Source organism: Anas platyrhynchos, chromosome 3 (genome assembly GCF_047663525.1).
Source record: "Anas platyrhynchos isolate ZD024472 breed Pekin duck chromosome 3, IASCAAS_PekinDuck_T2T, whole genome shotgun sequence".
Classification (NCBI taxonomy): Eukaryota; Metazoa; Chordata; class Aves; order Anseriformes; family Anatidae; genus Anas; species Anas platyrhynchos.
Genome location: NC_092589.1, coordinates 120596235 through 120619708, shown reverse-complemented (window position 1 = coordinate 120619708; position 23474 = coordinate 120596235). Strand labels below are relative to the sequence as shown.

Here is a 23474-nt window from a genome sequence, read left to right as displayed (position 1 = left end):
TTGTCACTGATCAAAGACCTTATAGCACCAGTACGTTCCTCACTGTCAGCTCCACTACGGATGCCACCAGGGATGGCAGCAGGGACCAGGAGCTGGTCCAATGCTCCCATCTCTTGCTCCGGTCCTGCTTACGGCCTCTGACAGCAATGGTAAAAATGTACAGGGACACACCTAACGGGGAGAAGTTGTGCTGTGCTGCTCCCTTCTTCACGCAAAAGGCAACAAAGACTTCACCTACCGAGAGCTTTTGTAGGGTACAGCCCGCCCCGGTCCCTGACCTTACTCCTTCTGTGGGTGCATGGCAACAACAGATAAAAAAAAATGGGTGAAGACAACAGCCAACAGTATAAACCTCATCAGAACAGAGGTTGCGACTCCTACTCTCCAAAACCCCAATGATATCTGAGTTCTGATGCCTTTGGGACAGCTGCTCAAGCTAGGTAAGGAGAGGAGATGGGGTCAGTGGGTTGGAGAGGACCAGAGGAAGGAATTAGGGTGGTTCCTGCATTTTCCATCAAAGGGTCAGAAATCACCAGTCTGGATCCAGACTCTACATTTCAGAATCTCAATTACTTTTTTCCTGTATCAGCAAACTATCCCTGTAACCAAGGAGCTTTTCCCCATGCCTGTTTCATCATTCTAGCAGGATGAGCACTGACATGCCTCTGTCACTTTGGATTCAGATATTGCAAACCTCTAACTCCGGATTCTTCACAAGGACTGGCAGGAACACGTGGCTTGTGCTGAACACAGCCATCTGCTCGCTTACTGCGCTGCGTGGTGTCGGCACACCACTGCACGCCGTGCTATTTACATGTATTTTACAGTTTTATCTCTGATTTGCTTATGAACTAATTCCTGTTTCTTCTTCCTTAAAGGACCCGATACTTATCGTCAGCATAGCAGCAGCACGGTGCTCAAGGGTTAAATGTCCTCACTTGCAAATCTGCTCTCTTCCCTCCAGTGATAATTACTTAGTGCTTAAGACAGGAGCCTGAATCCAGCCAGCTGTCTCCTCCAGTGCACACTAGCAAATAAGCCGGGTGTAATTAAAAATGAGAACGCTTTCCTTAAGATACTGAGTGAAACAAGAATGATGTTTTTCCTACTACTCTACTCATAACACTTCTGTCTCCTTCCTGCTCTCAACATTTACTCATTCTATTGTTTTTTAGGACTTTTCCTGCCCACAGGAGCAATCCTGTTTAGGAAGAGGTGGAGGGTGTGATATTTGGTCAAAATGGCAGAATTCCACTGGAACCAAAATGAAGCAATGGATCGGACATGCAATGATCTTCATTTGACCCAAAGCCAGAGCAAACTTTAGGCAGGTAAGTTAGAATGTCTGAATGGTTACAGCATTCTTCAGCAACACCTCTGTGCCCTGAAGATAAGTTACCACGACGCTACAACTTGATGCTGTACTCTGGGACAGAAAAATTCAGGGAGAAGAGCTGCTGTGATGTTAGATGCTAACCATCAGAAACTGCTTTTGGACCTACAGACAGCTGCAGAACTGTGAAGTACAATCAGGTACGCTATGCTATGCTATGCAGACACAATTTGTTTCCCCATTTCTCTTTCTGGGTTTCTGATTTTTTTTTCCCCAAGCCAATGAGATTCTGAACAGCGAAACGGAGGACGCTGTCTGAAGATTGGAACTCACAGGTTCTGACATATTTTACTACATACAGAGACAGAGCTGGAACAAGGATGCTCAGGATGTACACATCTCGGAATATGAAAGCTGGGGAGTGGAGAAGGGAGAGAGCAGAGGCAGAGAGGAGCAAATGTAAAGGTGAGGAAGGCAGGTGGTAACAGGGGCAGAAGGAATTCGGACACAGAAAGTGGAAAACTCTGAGTCACGTAATGACAGGCTGGGAGGAGAGGAGAAAAGTAGATGGAGTAGATGGAGTTTGGAAATAGGGGCCCACAGAACAGGGAAAATGAAGAGGAACTGCTGAACACAACAGTGGAAAAAGGACTGTTTATAACAAACCCTACATGAGTTTGATCACTCTCTTAAAAAATAAAAGAGTTTGTGGATGTTGGAGACAAATGACAGCCAGCCAGGCTTAAAGAGGGATTAGGAAGGGATGGCAAAGAGTATAGCTGATATCATGCTGAATCAGTGAGAAGCAACATTCTGAGGATTCAAATGAAAGTAGAAGCCTGACTTAACTTCAGAAAATCTGCCTGAAGTGACAACACAATCTCACGCCTTTAATTCACCTACCAGCAGCAAGCGATGCCATAGTAACATTGCTGCCTCTGCTGAGAAACAGCAAAGTGGAAAATGAAAGAGAGAAGATTCCTAAAGCAGGCATCTCATTTTGACATCAGCCTAACTCGCTGGAAACAAAGCTCCAGTTTATTCAGTTTCCTTATCTTGTCATGTAATATTCTCCTCAACAATATGCCCTAATTAGATCCTTCTCTCTCACTGCAAATCCTTTTCCAAACACCGCAGGCATCTCTGACAGCTGAATACCACTCTGAGCGTTGTTTCCCAGCTGGCAAATTCAAGAAAGCAGGCTGGGCTGGTAGAGGTAAATCCTCTCCGGAACACATCCTGATTTCATCAGTCTGTGACAAGCTTCCGTAATCCCTCGACTAGCACCTCCTCTGCAGCTTGATTCATAACTCCTTACAGATTTTACTCGACTGAGGAGTAAATCTAACCCTGTTAAAGCATTTCCTTTCTAAGGCTCATGGAAAACTAAACCATGCAGCTGGGGAAACACCTGCAAATAAGGAACTCAGGGGACTAATTCATCTTGCATTTTTCATTAAAAGAAACAGATCATTTGAGGTACAAACACTTACCCGTTCCATCCTGAGTGCCTGCAATAAACACTACCTACAGAACAGTCATTCCCCAAGCGTGGAAAATAACCAGTCCTCCTCTTTCTCTCCCAATGCCCAGCAGAAGTGCAGTGCAAAGTCAGTGTGCAATCCTTCCCCTTCACCCCTCAATAAATGCACACTTTGCCCACAGAATTCCTTGGAAGGGGAAGTACGCCCCTAATTAGGGGATGAAGTCAGAGGACTTAATTCTTTTCTCAAAAAGCTGTTCCATTTTCTAAAACAGGCTGTCGAAAGCTAAGGACACTCAACAAAAGGTTGGGTGAAAGTAAACAACGTCTTCTATCCATTATCTAAAATAACAAAATTTCCAGCTGCTTTTTTAGGGAAAAGGCAAAGCACTAAACAGCACAGTATTTTCAATCTCCTTTAGGAGAGAGGGATGTTTTAACAAAGCCCTGTTTACTACGAGACAGGCAGGAAATCCTGACTTACTTCCTCGCAGAGTGCAGTTCCACTTAGATGATTTACCAGAGAAATAAAATTACTGCAACAATCCCTAAACGAGGTTCCAGACCGTGCTGCTTACCTGTTTGAGCGCCTTCTTGCTGTGCTTCTGGGACGAGGAGATGACTTTGCCTGTTTGGATGGAAGGTGATGGGCAGCTGGACTGGGGGGAGGACGTCTGTGACAGCCTAGATGACACTGCAAGAAAAAAATACGTATGAGCACACCGGGCAGCCCAACCTTTATACGTTTGCCTGCAGCACATTAGCCAGTCCTCACCATTTCAGACCATCTCACGAGGCTCATGAAAATTGCACCTCTAGCAAGTGTGACTTGTGTAAGAGAAGAATCATTTCTGTTTCCTAGCCCTGTATCCACAAGGCAGCTGTTTTCCTCGGAAAGCCAACAGCAATTCCTACGGCTGACTTCAGACCTTTCGCCTCTCGTCCATTTCTTTTTCATGATTTTAATCACGCAAATAGCTGCTATCAAACAACACTGCAGCCTGAAGAGGCTTCAGCTTCACACAGGTTTAGCTACCTGAAGTCCAAATAAAAATACAGACACAGATAATGGTTATCTTCATCCGGAATGACCCGTGGTCAGGTACCTGAATGCCCGGTGGCATTTCTGACCAGATTAACTCTGCACCACGTGGAAGAGTGGGAAGAGAAATGACACGGAAACAAAGTGGAACATGACTATCACTCGCTCCTTCTTAAGACAGAAATACGGGAATATACTGGATATGCCAGTACATGAACAAATACGCTCACTGAACGAGCCTAGAGAGTGGAAATAAATCTGTTCCTCGCCATGTGAAGTCCTAAAGCTTGCTGTCACCCGTGTCAGCAAGAACATCAGTGAGATAACAGCTGTAATGAACCCCAAAGCCATGAGACTGACGGGGTGTGGGAGCAGCAGGTTAAAAAAGCAGCGTAAGTTAGCAAATTCGGGGTCTGTATATGTATCTACACATCAATTAGTACAGGTCATCACGCCAGCTGGAAGACCAAGGAAAAAAAACTAAGTGCAAAAGAATGTCTGATCCTAGAGACAAGTGTGACCCCAATGATAAGGGATAATAAATAGCTCCCCGTTAACTGCTTGACCTACTGCTTCCTGAAGCAATTAGATGCAGCCTGCACGAGGCTAAACTAGGATCCCTTCCTAGCAGAAAGGAGGTGAGAGATAATAAAAACAGCTCTTCGTTAACGAAAGGTGTGTTGTGGTTCTGCAAACACCAGAGAGCAATTGCAATATAAGGCACTAATTAGTAACAGCAAATTATACAAAGCAAAATTCGCATGTGTGGCATAAAAATGAAATGTCAAGAGCAAGTTTCCTAGAAGGCACATGCAATGGAGATGAGGCTGTATCAGGCTGAAATGCCATTAAAAATAACTCCTAGGCCATCACGCATAGTAAAAAAACAGTAATTTAAGTCACTGATGAGATTGCCATATCCATGTGGATAGGTGTATATAATAAAGGTGACACAGCTGAACAGCAAGCGTAATTACCACTTAAATAGGGGAAAAAAAAAAAAAAAGCTGTTGTAGCAAGCCCTGGAAAGCAAAGGTTATATCTGTACTTTAAAACAGCAGAAAGAAAGTTCCAGAGACGCGCTGCCTCTACTGCCTTTGTGAACTCACATTTGTCTCTCGGTCTGGTTGAAATCAGAGTTCAAGAAGAAAAAAAAAAAGGTGTTGGAAAGACCACAGCCTGGTAACACCTGGGGAGAGTTCATGAGAACATAAACTCGCAGGAATTCTTTTAATGCATCAATAAGGAGTAACGGGGAAAAAAGCGAGGTTGTTGCCGAGAGTCTCTCAGACTTCCAGAGATGCTCAACATGCCCCCTGAAAAAGGTTTCTAAAAATTGTTTGGCACTTGTTTAAAAAACACAGAACTGGCCTTACTCTGATGCTGGATCGAAGGAAAAAACGGAGTCCAACGTTAATCAGGCAAGGAATTAACAAATGTTCTGCAAGGTCACGCGCTGAGCAGGGCGCATTTCAGTGCTGAGGGGTAGACTGCAAGCAAGTACATTTTCGGAGGAAAACAAACAAGCTACAGAAAGAACCTGTAGTAATCCAAATTAACCCTGTCAGCTCAGGAGAGATGGCTGAGAGGTATTTGAAAATGACCTGCAAGGTGATGCAAGGAGTAAGGATGGAGAGATGCAGTGTCTGCGGGTTTATGCTGGCTGTCTCACCTGCGTGCTGTATTGCTGATCACATAACATCAAAAAAAAAGATATTACAGAGTTTGAAAGGCTTCAGGAAAGTAAAGAAAATGGTTAAGGACATGAAAAAAACAAGGAACACTGAGATTTGCTGTTACTCTGCAGGAAGGGCCGGGACTGGAGCATGAACCAAGTGATGCAGCTTCACGTCCGTGGGCAGCTCCCAAATCCCAGCTCCCAACTCCTGGCTCCCAGTTCCCATTTCCAGCTCCCAGTTCCCAAATCCCAGCTCCCATTTCCCAGACCACTGGCGTTTGTCACTGTTACACACAAAGAAAACCCAAGTGCCGCTCAACATTTGCACCCCGTGCACCGAAACAGGCTGGCTGCTGCTGGTTCTGAGACACGTGAATGGAACAGAAACCACATCCTCTCTGAAGCCTGTCCCTGCAGAAACCTGAGGTTCTGCGCGGAGCAGACGCATGAAGCCAAGCGGGCTCCTTTTCCCCGGTCTCGTGTCCTGTTCACGTTTTAATTTTCACGCTGCCTTGTAACCACAAAAGCGACCTGCCGAAGCCAGCGGTGGTGGTGCAGGCTGCGATCCCCGCCTGGGAGGAGGACTCACCCCTGGAGCTGACCCAAAAAGCTGTGCTCTGAGGTTCTGCGCATCCTCTGAACGCCCCGGGTGCTACCATGGGCGCCGAGCTCCGGCCGACAGCTGCGACCACGGCAGATTCGGGGGAACAAAGAGGAGAAAAAACCGAGCGAGTCACAGCTGCCTGAGCTCAGCTGCGGGCCCCAAAGCGAAGGGGGGTGGACGAGGGGATAAACCCGGCAGAATACACCCCTGGGCCCTTGGGCCCGAAGCTCTCAGAAAGTTTACAGCCTCTTAAGAACTCAGCATGCAGCCAAGTGGAGGTGTAACGCAAGGACGTGCACGTACAGAGAAATGCTCTGACTCCCCCGAGGACAGGGCTCGACAAGCTGAGCTTGTTTCCTTTAGATTTAAAAAGGACTTAAGTGAAGAGCGCTCTCTCTTCACTTCAAGCTTTCTTAATTGGAAAAATATGCGGAGCTGAGCTGATGCCTCTCGATGCCCTTAAATCCTAAGAGCACTTCTGGGGGGGGAAGCTGCAGAACTAATTGCAGAACGGAAAGCAGCACCTGGGAAAGCACTGAACCCTGCAAGACACCCATTTAAAACACTCGGTGAGCTGCTTTGCACAGCTTGTCCTTCATCAGCTGAAGATTAGGGAAGACTGTGGGACAGCACCTGGCAGAAAAGAGTTTTAGTCGATTTTGTGCATTAGAAACAGTGAACACAACCTGTCCCAAAGAGGATGGAGATGTCACCCGGATAACAGGAGACAAGGACAGAAACACGGCTGAAGGGCAGTGCCAAAAAATCCTCAAATATCCAAGAGTGCTGGCCTGGAGAAGCAGTTAAACCTAAGCACGCAGAGCCAGGACAGCTCCAACACTAACAGCTCCGCACGCTCAGCCCCAGGTTCTGAGCCAGCTGCTTCGTTCACAAGGGTTTATTACTTCCCGCTGGTGGTTTGGCTGGGACAGGGGAGTGCCAGGTGACATTTTAACAGCTCTCGTAGATTAAAGGAGATGAGACGGAGTGGAACATGTGTCAGCCAAAGCTCACGAAACCCAATTTTAGATAAACTAAGAATGGACCCAGTGTAGTCCCGTGTCCCAGCTGCTAGAAAAAAACGCTGCAGAAGGTACATCTGCAGTCAATTACGGCTGCAAAACGTGGGACAGAGGCTCCCTTACACTTCAGTCTTCTTAATGTAGTTGACACAGAAGTATTTCTTCTGAGAAACTGCATTGCAATAGAAATTTAATTGTGTTAAGGGACAAATTTTCACTCTGGCAAAACCTGATGACATTTTACAAGGTATCAGGTTCCTTTAAGGTTTGCAAACCCAAAAGCAGTGGTCAGTCTATTCTCTTCCATATATTTACAAACTGTGCTAACAGCAATGGGGAGATACAGTAAGATTTATTTAATAGCAATTTATTGAGGAAGAAAATGAATAATTAATCCTCTTGGAAAAACTGCAGCAAAATACTGCAAATTTCGGGATGTAAACGAAGGCCAGTCCCTCCTAACATAAACAGCAGGACAGGTATGGGTTCATCAAGATGCTGCCTCGTGTCGTTGCTTTGTAGAGTCCTGTTCAGACATCACTAAGGTCCTGTGCTTGAACCCCTGTGCCAAAGGAAGGCACTGGCTCACTACAGCTCAGATGAAGCAAACGGGGGATTTTCCAGCATTCTCAAAGGCAATGGGGAGAGCCACCATCCTTCTGACCCTCCAGGACTTCAACCACGCTGTGCACGCTCTGCTGTCCCTGCCCAAAGCTGCTCTTTGCCCAGTACCTGACACCAAACACCACGCAGCCGGACTCGTAATTCGCATCTGGTGCTGAGTATTACCACTGAAAAATAGGGAAAAGTGGAGATGCCTGAATTATTTTTACTTTTTTTTTTTTCTTTTCCTTTTTCTTGGACATCTCATCTTAGTCTGGTTACTCTAGGGTGTGAAGTTAGAGAGATATTTGCCTGTTTGAAATAACAGGATCACAGAACCACGGAATGGTTTGGGATGGAAATCCTACCGCATACATCTGCTCACTAGCTTAAAGGAACACTTAACAGCAATACTGCAGCTCATGTTTGTCCTTCACAAACAGCACCAGATAAACAATGAGAAAACACATGAATGTGGCTGATCCCACTCTGTGAGAGCTAGATGAACAGCCTGACCGCAACGTGCCTTTAAGCTCAGTATTTCTGGAACTCAGCTATACGGACCTTAGCTCGTTCAGCCACTAATTTACTGTTTGATTTATTGCCTCACCCTCCCCTGTCGCTGCAGAACTGGGCTGTTGAGAGCACGGCGGCTTAACCAACGCAGGAAACCACCTGGAGGAGCACCGAGCTGGAGAGGAGGGACCAGAAACGCAGAGGGAGAGCTTGCACGGTCACACTGGGGGTGATGGCAGAAGTCACGCTTTTTTGGCAGGCACTCGGGTAATTCCAAAATCAGGATCAAGAGTAAGATTTTCTTAAACTGATGTTGCAGAAATGACCGGCTGCCTGCCTCAGAAGAGAGCAGTGGGAACTGCTGAAGAAAGCGAGCCTGAAGAATGACCTTGCATCATACAGCAGTTTTATTTCAGTGACTCCAGAAGAAAATTATTCTTAGAGCAGTCAGCTCAAGGTCAGCCTCGGGTGTTCACTTTACCAAATATTGGCACATGGATACCTTCAGTGCAAACCATTTAACAGCACAAAAGGAAGCAAAACTACTACAAATGCACTGGAAATAAAGGAAAAACTGCAGTTGCTGGAAGAGTTTGAGAGGTGAAATACTCTCAGTTCAGAAGAAAGAAAGATGTAACAGATTGATAAACTTTGATCCCGACCAAGAGTTTCTTACATGAGCTAGGAAGACAAGGAAAACAAATCCAGCCAAGTATTCCTAGTGCAAAATGAGTGCAAGGACCCTGTATCTTGATACCACAACGGGCTCTGTGATGAAAGCAGGGGTGCAGCCTCCTGACCCGTGCTCATCACCACGGGGTTTCACTGGGTGTCTCATCCTCCAGCTTTTAAAGATCAGAGCTAATTATCGTTTCAAATATACCATGCCGTAAAAGAAACTCTCATCTTTGGTAAGTGGGATCAAACTATTTTGGAGCAGTGAAACCGTTCTGCTAAATTTAAACTCAGAGCATTGGATAAAAAACTCTGGATAAAAAACAGAGAGCCTTCTGCTGGATAACTGCTCTGCCTACCTGCACCACAGAAACCAATGCCTTAGGAACGGGTCACACAGCCCGGTAACCCATTCAGAGCACCACAGAATGGCTTGGGCTGGAAGGGACCTTAAAGATCAACTCCAACCCCATTCCACCCACCAGGAACCTGAAATCTGTAACCTGCTGCCAAGGTAAATTTGGTTTACTGCATGGCACAGAAGAAGAACTCTTCTGGATGGTCTGCAGGCACGAGACACTTATCCCACCTTTAACAGGACCCAAATGCAGCGTGGTCCAGGCTCAGTAGGAGAAGCAGCCCCAGCGGCACCGGCCCTACGCCTGCTCTCCTTGCTGCAGGACTCGGGGAGCGCCACGTGGGCGCACGGACGAGGGACTCACCTCTGCTTCCCGGCTGCAGCTCGGACGCAGGGACTCTACTGGGGCTTTGTCTCTGCTTTTGTTTGGGCTTGGGAGAGTATAACGTGAAAAGAATTAAAATAGTAGATCCAGAGTTCCTGCTCAAGGGGCTGCGTGCATTTGCACGGGGTTTTCTGCCTTGAAAGCTACACATTCAGAAAGAAAAGGCTGAACTTTACTCATTTGGAAAGAAAGTACAGTCAGGCTGAACTAAAAATACAATACTCCCCCCCTTTCAACTATGTGCAGTCACAAGCTTAAAATAACCCAATTTTAAACAGCTAATGGGATCCAGATGTATTACATGAAAAACTCCCAGTGAAAGTCATTGAAACACGTTTTGAGAAGCACAGAAACATCTCCTGTTCGCCCAACGCCGCCTTTATTTTACAGGTATGCAGTTTGTCAGAGCTAGAACGGGAACTCCAGCTTGAGTTCATAACAAAACAAGACCAAACCTACAAGTGAGACGACATTTTAGAAAAGCTCTCCACCACACAACTGCTCCTTGCTAAAATTAAGGAGGGAGAAATGACCAAAAATATCACCCAACTGCAACTTTCCGGAACTCCCGCTCCTGCACCGTGTCCTGGGTGAAGTTAAAACTTCGAGTGCTGTGACACGGATTGCACATTCCTATTCCCACATCAAACACTCGAGGCCTCGTGTCAGAGGGACAGGTCACTGATGTGCTCTTCGGGGCCCCGCTGGGCAGCGATGCTCTCCAGGACAGAACATCACCCATCAGCGCTATCGAAGTGCCAGATAACATCACTGTCACAAAGCCTTATCAACTACGGAGATCTCCCAGCTAAGCAAACCCCAGGCTTGCCTAAATGACACAGAAGTAGTTCTGGTTTCAGCCTCGGGGCACAGGGAGGGCAAGGGACCACCTTCATTATTCAGACACGCAGCACATCTAGGAACACCAGCCCCAGACCGGGGCCCTGCTGCAGACGGCATGTACAAGAGAATGAGAAGCCCCCTCCCCAATATAAAACAAGTTAAATTAAAAGAAACAGTAAAAAAAAAAAAAAAAAGGCAATCTCTATTCCTATCAATTCTGAAAGTTAAGCGTTACCACGTTTCCTGGAGGATGCACGGTGATGACAGAGGCAGACAATGTCACTCCCTGCATGTTTGTAAAATAAAATCATGATCACCAAAATGCTCTGAATTTAGAGATATTTTCCTGATCCAAACAGCATTCTTTCATCTGTTGGAGTGTCAGGTAGTTGTTTTACATACATGTTAAAAAATGACACTCAGCAGACACCAGCCAACACCAGCAAGTTGTTCCGAACTGTTTTTTTTCAGTATTATAGCACATCTGCCTTTAGGAAAAAGTGAGGACTTGTAAGGGTGACTGCTAAATGGGAGTTATTCACGCCATGCACTTTGGCAGCCCAGGTATTTGACAGGGGCTGTCACTGCCATGGCTGACAAATATCCAGTGCTCACTGGGAGCCACTTGGCAGCTGAGTTGGGCTGCTGCTGCTCTCCGATCTCACCGAGAGGAGAGGGTTGTGTTTTGCCAGCACTACAGTTCTGTCCAGCTGCATTTTTCCTGCAGTCCGAACACGCTACACTTGCAAGGAGCATGTGGTACATCAGCGGAAAGATTTCAGCGCTTTCTTCTTACTCGTTTCCATGCCACAAGCACTGCCCTCTTCCTAAAAAAACACCTCTAAAGCTCAAATAACTCAGCAGTACCCCTTAGCTCCTCTCCTTCTAGAGCCTGGAAAGCAGAAATGGAATCACTCAGGTCAAGGCCGGTATGTGTAAAACCAAGACCTGACTGTAGCAGCCCATCCTGCCCAGGCTTCCTGATGCAGAAAATCCAGGTGCTGCAGCTTTGTACTTTCTGCTGACAGCACACAGGCACCTGCAGGTTGCCCCAAGGAGAGAAGAGCCATCCAAAATTTACAAAAGACACCTGCAGTGCTCCATGTTAAGCCCAGCAGAGCCTGAGAAGAGGAGCAGTGCTGACGAGGAGTCACCAGGAAGGCTGGCGGGCGCCTTCACAGCGCTGTGTGGCCCAAATCCGCACACGGTGGAGATGTCTGCACGTGAACACAGCTGGCACCGGTGGCTACTGATGGCCTTGAAATGAAGAGCGAGGGGAGAGCATGGAAGAAATCACAGAATCACAGAATCACAGAATTTCTAGGTTGGAAGAGACCTCAAGATCATCGAGTCCAACCTCTGACCTAACACTAACAGTCCCCACTAAACCATATCCCTAAGCTCTACATCTAAACGTCTTTTGAAGACCTCCAGGGATGGTGACTCCACCACCTCCCTGGGCAGCCTGTTCCAGTGTCTAACAACCCTTTCAGTAAAGAAGCTCTTCCTAACATCCAACATAAAACTCCCCTGGCGCAACTTAAGCCCATTCCCCCTTGTCCTGTCACCAGGCACGTGGGAGAACAGGCCAACCCCCACCTCACTACAGCCTCCTTTAAGGTATCTGTAGAGAGCGATAAGGTCGCCCCTGAGCCTCCTCTTCTCCAGGCTGAACAAGCCCAGCTCCCTCAGCCGCTCCTTGTAGGACTTGTTCTCAAATCCTGTCACTTCATGTGATAACCTAAGAGGGAGGAGGAAGCACGAGGCCTAGCGCGGCTCGGCGCCTCCTGAGGCCTATCCCAGGGCCTCAGCGGGCACGGGGCTGGCACGGGGCTGCCAGAACCCAGCCGGCCCCTTCTCGATCCCACACAGCAGCAGAAAGGCAGGGCAGCCTGTTTGGGAACTGCACACGCTGCTGAGGCAGGCCTTGGTGCTGCTGGCCCCATTTCTGGCTGGCAGGGGAACGCCACTCGGCTGTGAGCACAGCCCAGCGGGGCAGCCAGCCCCACACCTTCACCAGCCCCAGAGTGAATGGGGCTTGGCAAACCAACGTCTGCACAGTCCTATGGCTTTCTTCTTGGTGTCACAAGGATTTGTGGTTTCACCAAGCACAGTAACTACTGCAGCCTGGAGCCCACCCTGTGGAGAATTTCACCTGCAGGTTTGGTGTTCTCACTAAACATCGGGTAGGGACACTGAGACACAAACACACGAGGCTCATAAAACTAAAACGAGGGAAGACAGGACAATTGTCACCTAAGCACGTCAGCAGATTTATTTTGAAAAAGGCCATCATGTTACTCTCTCGCAGCAGAAAAGCTTCTAGCACTGATGTTCAACTCCTAAAGCGGACAGTTGTGATGTGGCTGACCCCAAACAACTGTTCTCTTTCCCAGTATCCTGCTGTGGCTCAATGTGAACACAGGGCCTGCCCCGAGGACCCTCTGAAATGGCCCTTTTTGTTCTCTGCAGGTATTCTCATTCTCTGGATCTTGGTCAAGGTGCAGCAACCAAAGAGAAAGTGTCATTCAGATAGGTTATTCCTCAACTTCTGAGTCCTTTAGGAGGAATATTCGGAGGAGCGGGACAGCACTGGCAAGGCACTGTGGAAGCAGAAACTGAGGCAGACCTGCTGGGAAGCACGAAGGAGCACACACGCAGCACCTTCCTGCCCTGAAATATTTATTCACCTTGCCACACAGCTCACCAGTTCGGCTCAGTGACAGCCGACTAACATCACGGGAAAACACAGAAACCCACTTGCCTGTATTAAACCACATACCTGTGCAGGGCAGTCACCAGATGCCCAGGAATGGGCAGCTTTAAAAAAATAGAGCAGAAACTGCAGCACACACAGGGCACTGGTGGCACTCGCTGCCAGGCAGGTTTGGGGGCAGTACCACGGCCCCAAACAGCTTACCAGAACCCACAGCTTTCCCGCATGGCTTCCAGGGGGAGCTGAAAAAGGAACTTCTGTCAGCTGCCATCACTGGTATGGTTATGTTTTAATAACAGTCTGCTTTTAGAGAATCCACTTGCTACATAGCTCAATAAGCCTGAGAGGACTGTCCCTGAAGAAGCCAACATCCACAAACACGAGGTCTGATGCCTCCACCAGGCCCCTCCATGAGCTGCTCAGGCACAGGGCTCCAGCCTTCTGGTCGCTGCTTCGTTGCTGGAGGGCTACCGAGGCGTGCTGGCTCCCAGCAGGGTCGCCACAAGTGCCCACCCCTACCCAGGGCCAGGGAAGAGAGCACAGGGCCCAGAGGCAGGGGAGGAAGTCTTCTGAGAGCTCTGCTGGCCCTGAGCATCTCTGCAGCAGCTGCTTGGAGACCAACATAACGGGACCGTGAGCTTCAGGTGCTGTGTTATGGGACACCAGAGCACGTTTCTAGGTTGCTGACTCAAACGCAGAGCAGATCAGAGGTGGCCAAACGTGAGCCGTGTAGGAAGCAGACGTAGGCGTCTGAAGAAGGGAAGATGTGGTCGCGTTTCTTTGAACTCCCCTCCGGCTTCGTGCGCTGCACATCGCCGCCGTGTGAGTGCAGAGGGGGGCCAGCACGGCTACCCTCTTCCTCAGGAACATCGTACACAATTAATTCATTAGCTCTCAGGTCTCTTTGATCATTTCTGCTGCAGCCTGTCTCTGTCAAGACGCATTCCAAGAGCAGAAAATAAGCAGCTTTAAAATCCCGTACCCTGCTCAGGGAGGTACCGCCTGACCTGCTGAACCACAGGGAGCTCTGAAGACACACAAGCCCAAAAACGAGCCTCTAAGGATGGTGCAAGGGCCAGGAGGGAATTGTTTCATTTCTTTGTGTTTCATGGACACACCAGAGCAACAAGCAGCCACGCCTGGGCTGTGACAGTGGCGTTGCTGAGGTGGCACTACCACAAGCATCCAACGCTTTGAAGAACCATGAATTACTCACTGCACTGAAGCTTCCTCATCTTCACCCTGTGAAGTACCTTTTTTCTTGGTCGGTGAAACCCCACACGGCTGATTTGGGCGATTCAGGAATTCTCCAAGTAACTTTTATGTGGGGAAACTGGAGGATGACAACCCCCGCGATCGCCTTGGGTAACACCAGCGCAGGCTATGGGGTGAGCACAGCTGGCTGGCAGACCCGTGGCTTGGAATCCTAAATGAGGGGCCAAAGTGTAGCCATACAGATGAACGTAACCTGTATCCATGTATTCCCTTATCTGTTTTTACTTACTGTCACTTGTCCTAAGTGACTTGAATGTGAGGTCCTGAGGGGCAGGAGTCCCACTTGTAGCCTCCAGCACGGCGCAGATCCAGTCGGGTTTGCAACGTGTCCAGCTTGGGGCTTTCTACCGGAGAGCAGGAAATTTAGCTAAGATTAAATTTATTTTTTTCTCTGCTATTTAGGGACCATTTTCTACAGACCACTGTCAAAAACGTCAAAATAAAGCTATTTCGGCTCTTCCTCATGCGGTTGTTCATGATTAACTCCTCTTCCTGATTCACTCCAGATGCAAACAATCGCTCAGGAACAGAAAGGTCCACATGTAGAAAGAATTGTGAACATCAGTTCCAGCTCACACCCAAACTAATTTCTTCTGGAGAGCAAACAGCGTGTAAGAACCAGTCTCACTGCTGGCCCCAAGATCTCCCCGCTCCTGCTGCTGTGACCCGTGCCCTTGCCCAGCTCCTCAGATCAGCTAAGCTGAGTGTCTTGGAGGCTTGGAAAAGCAGGCGTAATGTCATGAAAACAAAAAACTGTTCTTTTTTTTTACAGCAAGAAACTGCACAGTCGAATTTCAAGCCCTGGGCTGAGGCGCTGCCATGGCAATGCATTACACTTGCAAAAAGAGGCCTTTAAGTGGACAGAAAATCAATTTTCCTACGCTTTATTCTCAGCTGCAGCTGAAGATATCTTGCTGCTATTAAAAGACATTCCCATTTCTCCAGACAGACACTGAAAATAGAGAAACCAACCCCCAAATTGAAGTTTGGCAAGTGAAAAGACGGGCGGGCAGACTGAACTCCTGCCGCTGCCACTTCATGGCCCACCTGCTACATGCACCGGTACGACAACAGCAAGGAGAGGATGGGCACAAGAGGCAGGGACAGCATTCACAGGACATCCACAAGGACAATCGCTCGCTTTGCACTTGTTGAGGTGTTTGTGGTCTGAGCCACCGGCTGCTTCGGAAGCAGGAATCCCCTTACGCATCTGTCTGCACGGTATGGAAAGGAATCGGGAAGTCTTGAAGATATCGGCTCATGCAGCCCTATGTGGCTACCAGCAAAAGCTTTAACAGCTCTGACAATCAGGAAATTACCGTGGGGTGTGTTGAGAGGAAAAGAATTCATTCCTGGGCTAAAAGATGTCATCAGCTGAGAGCAGGGAGCGCGACCATACCGCTCTCACTAAGAACAGAGACGGTCTGAGGCACTGGTTTCTGTATTTCACTTTTAAAAGGTTTAACTTCCCACAAGTGATGAAAACATTAGCAGATCTGGCTGGGAAGCACAGTGACAAGAATGAAAACTGCGGATTGTTACAGAGACACCAATAAGCCATCTGCAACCACACTGCACGTGGGACAAACAGAACAGGGAGGAGAAGTGAAGGAAAGTTAAAAATAAAAAAATGTACTACATATTGCTATGACACCTTCACAGCTGAAGATGATGACCAAGAGTTTCCTAAAAGCTAGATTTTAGTAAGGCTGAAACGTTTGTGTCCTCTCTTGGTGAAGCAAGATGTTGTCAGTCACTCAGGGCAAACGCTGCACAGCATCCAACACCTACAAAGACTCCTCGCAGCCCTACAGGTCAGTAGTGCAGGCACATATAGCCCAAACGCAGCTCTCCTACTTTAAATAAGGGCCGAACAGGAAATTCAACAGATTCAGTGTGGTTATGACATCCACCACGGCATGGCCAAGTCCCACAAGAGATGATTTGCATGGAGCTGTGCCAGCTGCAGACCCGACCGAGCACGCGGCCTTGGCACCAGGACAAATGCTCCTCGGAAAGCCTCCGGTCAACAGGGGTCAGAGCCAGCAGAATGACAGGAAACTAAACCTTGTACCTGATCTTGAAAACTCTGTGCCATTTCCATCCCAGGTCTAAATATAACCCAGGAAAGCACAGCAAGGACAGAGCGGCCCTTGAATGAGCAGTGAGGGCCATGCGGGCTGGCAGAGCTGAGCAGCGGGAGGACAGTCTGAAAACCCTGAGAGGCACAGCAGAGCCAACAGGACGGCTGCTCAGGCTCAAATATGAGACAGGAAAGCACCAAATGGACGTAGAAGATGCCAGGTTTAAAACCAAAACAAGCGAAGGGAGATGCTCCTTCACCGGCACGCTGAGCTGAGCAAATAAATCCTTACTCAGCACCTCTGAGCCTGGGCTGGGGTTTTCTTGTCTAGGGGCACCACTGATCCTCAGCCACTCTGCTCCTAGGGCAGAGCTCGGAGGAACAGCAGGCTGCAGAGCAGCTTCAAACACGCCTCTCCTCCAGAGAGGAAAGGCACCTGGCACGTCTGTCCGCACGGAAAAACCTAACGTGACACAGGACACGGAGCTGAAATTAAAGCCACCGAGATTTTGTTTGAAATCCCGTGTTCCGTGCGCTCCTGTGACACGGAATGACAAAGTGATTGCAAACATCTCCCAGGCAAGCCAGAGAAGTCGAAGCAACAAGGAGCACGAAAAGCAGCTGTGCAAGCAGTCCTTGTCCCCAGGCAGTGCTGCACAGGCTCGTTTGTGCCCCTCTGCCCCGGGTACTGCTGGCAAAATCCCTCCTGCTCGGCCTGGGTGCTCACACCAAGCACCCCCAGCATGTGCTGCCAGACTGCCACGGGGGAGAGATTTCAGAAAGAAATCAGCAAGAGCACTTCCATTGGATTTAGTGCCGACAGCAGCCTGGCTCCTGGGGTTTTGAATGGGCTGCCCCTCACAGTCCGCATCCATCTCATCAGCTGGAGACCTACGTCGGAGCCCAGTAGGACAGCAACGCTCCGTGCTCAGACAGAAGTGGTTTCGGGGCTCCACTGATGGCCCCGAGCAGCTGCAGCCACAGGCAGCAGCTTTCAGTTCCTCCCCGCTCCCCCCGGCAGCTCTGAACCCCTCCATTCATCACAACCGGCAGCTTTTGGGGTCAGACCTCGCCTCCCTGCAGCCACGGGACGCCCTGCCCAAACAGGCTCTTTTCCTAAAAAGTGCTTGCCGTAAGAAGTGGCTGCCCACTGTTTTTCAGCTGTTTTCTGAAGAACAGCTTAGGGACTTACAAATCACATTTCCCTGCATTTCAGTGGAAACATCTTGGGGCCAAGCGGCACCTTAGAAATATCACACCCACGGGAATATTTAAGGGCACCCCAAAACAGTAAGCCTTGGGACTTTCAGTTGGGGAAGAAAAGGTGTCAGCCCTCAGAGCAGTGATTTTACCCGAGTTTCTACACACTGGCCTCAAAGCACGTACAGCGAGGGCTGGATTGTTCAGCCCAGAGGGTACAAAGAAAAGCCAGCAGGGCCGGGTCTGAAAGGTTGGGGCGAGCATCTCCAACCCCTTCGTTCCCTGCAGCCCTGCGGCAGCATCAGCCCAGGAAATGGCAGCACAGAAGCTGCTGGTGCAGATTCTGCACCCAAAACCCACCCCCGGGCACACCCGAATGCCCCCAAACCTGCAGGCAGGTGGAAGAGCCACAACCACAGCCTGGCTGCTCACACACCGTGTAGTGGGGGGCAATCAGCCTCGGGTGGCTCACAGCCCGTTATGAAAATCCACAGGTCACCCCAAATCTGGTACTGAGGGACAGCCCGAGCGGAGGATACGCCAACCAAAATAAAGGAAAAGGCACTTTTTTGGCTTTGCACTTGCAGATTGCTTGCAAAAACTGTATAATGTGACACTCGGCGACTGCTTCCTCGTGAGTCACGAGCAGCAGCAGGAACTGGAGGAATTCACAAAAGCTGCTATTTCAACCGAATCTTTGACAGGAAGAAACAGAGTGACATAACCCAAACAAAGATCTTTCTTGCATTTTTTTTTTTTTGCAAGTGCTAAAGGCGTGCGGCAGCAAAGCCCTTTCTGAAGCCAGCGCCCTGAGCAGCCCGCGAGTGTTAATTACGGCAGTGTTAATTACGGCAGCTGAGAGCCACGGCCAGAGCACAGCTCCTGCAGCACAAGCCGGTGACGCCCTCCAACTGCGAGCTGGCCTTCTGTGTGTCAGGACACGTGAGACTTTCCTCTGTACTAAAAGCTGAATTTCAGGTGTGGAACAGAGTTGTGTTTCTATTTCCCCAAGTACAGACCATCGGCAGTGACCACAACAAGTGCAGGGGTTTAATTACGGCAGGTATTCTTGGCCACTGTCCTATTTAAGGAGTTTCTGGTGAAACCCTATTTTAACCTCACTAAAATATTCTGTTTTCAGTAAATGAAAGTGAGACAAACTTGGCACTAAACGGTAATCTGGTTGAAAAAAAATTGGAGCCACGAGGGCTCCACCAGAGTGTGTGTGTTGCATACCAACACCCAACAAGCTGGTAACCGGCTAACGGAGCGGGGCCATAATTGTGCCGTTTGCTCCCTCCTTTTCCCTTAACATTCATTTTAACATCTGATCTTTTTTTCCTTTTTAACACAGCAACCACAGGTTGTGCTTTGCTGCAGAGCCCTGTGATCACAGCGATCCCCAGGAGGTGCCAGCTGCAGAAGCCACACAAGATCCTTCTCCAAGATGCCTCTGATTAGAGAGCGTGCACCAGGAACATCCAACATGTCAGGAATTACAGGAAAATCCCATTTTGGCAGCTGTTTCTGTTGTTAGAAGACACGAAAGCCTGAGCGGATCTATACTGGAACAAAGTGGATTTTATTTATTTGTACCAGCTCGCAAAGCCAAGTTTGTGCACTGCTCCTGTTGCACTCAAGCCCGCTGAAGTTTTGCAGCCGGCCACAGAAACCAGACTAAGTCACACACATCTACTTCCAGGCACCGTAAGCACAGACTAAGTCAGTAAATTTGAGCTTAACAACCCCAGACGTACAAATGAGGTGCGCCCAGAGACCGAACACTGCGTTACTGTACTCCTTGCTCATGCAGCGCCTTACAACAAAGGACTTGCAAGTTGCCCTCGGTGAAAAGGTGATAAAAGCATCTGGAATCGAGGCATTTACACTTCAAGTTTCAAGATGATTTGAAAGAACACGACACCAAAGAGTCTTGGCCGTAGCCTTTACGATTACTGTACTGTATCCAAAAAGGCTTTGCTTTTATTGTCAGACTCAGAAGACGGCAGCTGAGGAGCTGTTTTGCTTCAAGGCCAAAGAAAAGCTATCTCTGTCTCACCGCTGCTCGAGGAATCCCAGCCAAAAAGCACCCACTTCTTCCCCTAAAGTGCAAATCTGCAGCAGCTGCCTGCTGAAGCAGCTTCATCTTACCTTCGAGTGGAATGGCATAAAGCTGCTCCATGAGCATGATTTCTTCTTCTTGAAATCTGCAATCAATGCTCCTGGCTTCCTCCAGCCTTCCGCTTATGCACAGATGCACAGACAATAATGCATGAGGGTTGTTTCAAATTTTTTCCTCTGTGCTCCTGATTGGCTCAGCGCAATGCCCATGTGGGTCGACAATGCAAGGTTTCTATCCTTTTTCAAATCAAAGTGTCAGTTTTGCTGCTGTCAGAGCACTTTATTTTTGTACATATAAGGAAGTGGCTGTTGATGTTATCTGAACGCGCTTCCTGTTTTATATGTATATGAGCAAAAATAATGTCACGTTAAGCTAAGCTGCAGTTTCGGAGAGCTCAAGCCAAAGCCTCCAAGCAAAACACGGTAATGGGAGCACATCTCATCTGCTCGCTGTCTACCCCAGTTTGCATCCACTTCGCTGCCTCTCCTCGGCAATCTGCATTCTCCCACCGAGAGCTCTCCTCGTGAGCTGGCCACGGAGCTGCACGCTGAGCATCGCTGCCTCCACAGCTTCTCAGGGGGTTCGGATCACAAAGGCTCGCCTGAGTTGACATCTGTACCTCAAATACTGCACAGGTGAAAAAGGAGCCAGTGCCACGAGAAACTCTGCCTGAATTTGGGCCATCCTTAAAGCAGGGGGACTGGTTTTTTAACCAGGAAGGAGTCTTCTGAGTGTCTGATGTACGCGCTCAGTGCAGGAAGTGGCGCTGTAGGAGAGCTGCGTTCCAGAGCTGATGCTGCAGAGCACAACACCAAAGGAATCCTTCTAACGGGAATTTCATGTCTTTCTGCTTATTTTAAGGCAGAGCAAATCAATGTGCAACTGCAAGCTTGGTTCCATCCAGAAATCCTTCTACTCCCGTGGAAGAGAAGAGCAGCAAAGCACACGGAGGCACCTCCGAGGACCGCTGCCAGCGCCACCGCAGCTTACGCCTGTCGCTGCCAGGAGGCACTGCCACTTGCACGCTCCTTCACTTCCACTTTCGCTCAGTGCTGGCTGCAGAACACCCCCCAGAGACAAAAAAACTACAGCTGGGAGCGAGCTGAGGCTGTTTGCACTTTCTACTTTCATTATATTTTTCACAGCAACTTCTGGGATATGAAATGCAAGCTACTTTTATAGGTAACAGTACAACGAAACTGTGGGTTCTGCTGAAGGAAACCAAAAGAATCCTTCCAGAGGCAAGCAGTAAGTAAATGAAGTGCTAAAACTTGAAGAAACTGTTGTTCCCCGTGGAGCTCGTGGCACAGCTCCTTTCTGCATGTCTCCAGGAGTGGCAGCTCCCTGCAGCACAGCTGCTCTGCGCCCTGAGAAACTGCAACTGGCACGAGCAGGGGTTCTGCTCGGTGCAAGCTCCTGCCTCTGAAGGAACAATAACGAGGAGTTGGAGCGTGTGAATGATGAAAGATGCTGTACAAGTATCAGAATTTAAAAATATTCTGTGCAAAGATTTTTTTGAACCATTTCCCGCTGTAGTGCCTTATTCTATCTCTTTACGCAGATTTGGATCGTTTCATTTCGGTGCAAAGCTACGTCACGGGCAAGAATCGGAGCTGGGCAGATACAGCAGGTGCCTTACGCAGGGACAGAAGACCGACAGCTATCACACCAAAATGAAGTATTGAGACCCAGACCTAGCAAAGTCCCACTTGCTGCACATTTACGCCCTGGTACTGATTGATTTGAATGTCTGAAACCAAGCGAGCTTCACCAGTTTCTCCCGCAGCTGGGGCAGTCGCATCGCCCTGCCGGGCACTCTCCCGTGCCTGGGGGAGCACACGGTCCTGCTACAGCTTTTTGCACCCCTGCAGCAGGAGCAGTGCCTCTTCTCTCCACCCAGCCACTGCTTGGAAACGCAGGAACGTGATTATCTTTGGAACCCCACGAGCTGACAGCTGGGGCTTAAAAGAGATCAACCCCATGAGCACAAGCCTTGTTTCCAAGCCCCAAAAAAACAAATATCAAACGTGAATCCAGGTGAATCTGGGCGCCCCGGTCAGCCAGCTGAGCTGCACGATGTTCATCTCACTGCGGCAGATAATGGAGCTGCGATTCTGCCCCTGCCTCCCATTCCCGAGTCACAGCTTGGAAGGGAAAACACCACTAGAAACCCAGGAGTTGGAAGCTTGGTGCATTTTCTGTTTTTCTTTTAAAGACATTTTACCTGAAGAAATATCTTTTGCTTTTGACCTTCCTTAAACGTTTCCAAACCCCCTCGTGAAACACGGGCTGACACAGACCTGTAACGCCTACCAGGGGACTCACGGCTGAGTTGTCAGATACAACTTATTTAGAGAGAACAGCGACGTTTCATGTCAATGATTTATTCAAATGCACCACATGTGCTTCACTCTCTCAGTTTTAGTGCTTCCATTTTTATCTCCAAAGAAAACCGATGTTATGGGGGGAAGAGGAAGCAGGAGCGAGCAAGCAGACGTTCCTGCTGCCTGTCCTAAGTTTTCCTGGATACCAAAAGGATAAGCTCAGGGGTGAGAACTGTCCCCAGGGACCCCACAGGGGCTCAGAGCCTCCAAGCGCATGGGGCCAGCAGGTTCCTGGGGCTCCTCGACGAGGGGCTGCAGTGGACGGCAGCGAGACGAGGAGGAGGAAAGGGAGAATAACAGAGAAAGGAAACAGGCACTGCAAAACAAAAACTCAAGAAATCACCAGCAAAGCAAAAAGCACTCAGGGGAAGCCCCTGGTGTGGTTGCTCACTTCCTACGGCTTATCACTGACACAGCAGCATGAAAAGTCACCGAAAACGGCAAATTTGTCAGTGTGGGTGAATTGGAGCCTGTGCAGAGGATAACGCGTGGCCACACAACACACGTCCACCAGCACCCACCAGCACGGGTTTCAGGGCATCAGATCCTCATTTTCCTGCAATACCCCATAAAACGAAAAGGTTGTTCATTCCCTCTCATAATGTAATAGTGAAATGTATTTCCACCTTCAGCGTTACTCCGAACGAGTAAGAAAAAACTCAAACTCTTCAAAAAGCCTTTTAAAGAGTAAAGAACTTATTTCTGACTTTGAACGTTCTCTTGTGCAACGCAGGCCAGGAAATCTTATTCTTGCAAGAAGTTTCTGACTTCCTGGTGAGTACAGTTTTTTATTTTTACATCTAGAGAGAAATCTCTAAAAATATTTCATATGCCACGTCACGGTAATCCTAAGCACTTCATAAAAAGAAGAACCGCACCGAAACACAGAAACGAGTTAAAAGGAAATTAAACAGCCCGTCTATAAGGGCAAAACACATGCCCGGGGCAAAGACATCACTTTAATTAACCATTGTAGCCTTCTAAAGAAAATGTTTATCAAACATCAAACATGGCTCAAGATATGATGGAAAGGAATAAGCATAAAACGTTAAGTTAGAAATAAGAGGGAAGACATCGCTTTGTGTGTTCACAGAACGCAAACGTTTTGAACCGTTTGTGCGTTTCTGACCTCAGAAAGGATACGGTGAAACT

At 48.5% G+C, this 23474-nt stretch overlaps 1 protein-coding gene across 4 annotated transcripts in view; it reads right to left on the bottom strand.

Moving 5' to 3' along the window:
- The window catches only part of ASXL2 (ASXL transcriptional regulator 2), a 99206-nt gene that overhangs the window by 29891 nt on the left and 45841 nt on the right, over nt 1-23474 (bottom strand). For 2 of the 4 annotated variants that reach the window (XM_038177679.2, XM_038177681.2), the window contains one exon: nt 3395-3510. In XM_038177679.2, coding sequence (XP_038033607.1) covers nt 3395-3510 — 116 coding nt within the window. Of the gene's footprint in view, nt 1-3394; nt 3511-6125; nt 6211-19967; nt 20121-23474 lie in introns of those variants that run through there. The other 2 variants (XM_038177682.2, XM_038177683.2) reach the window with 2 other exon arrangements.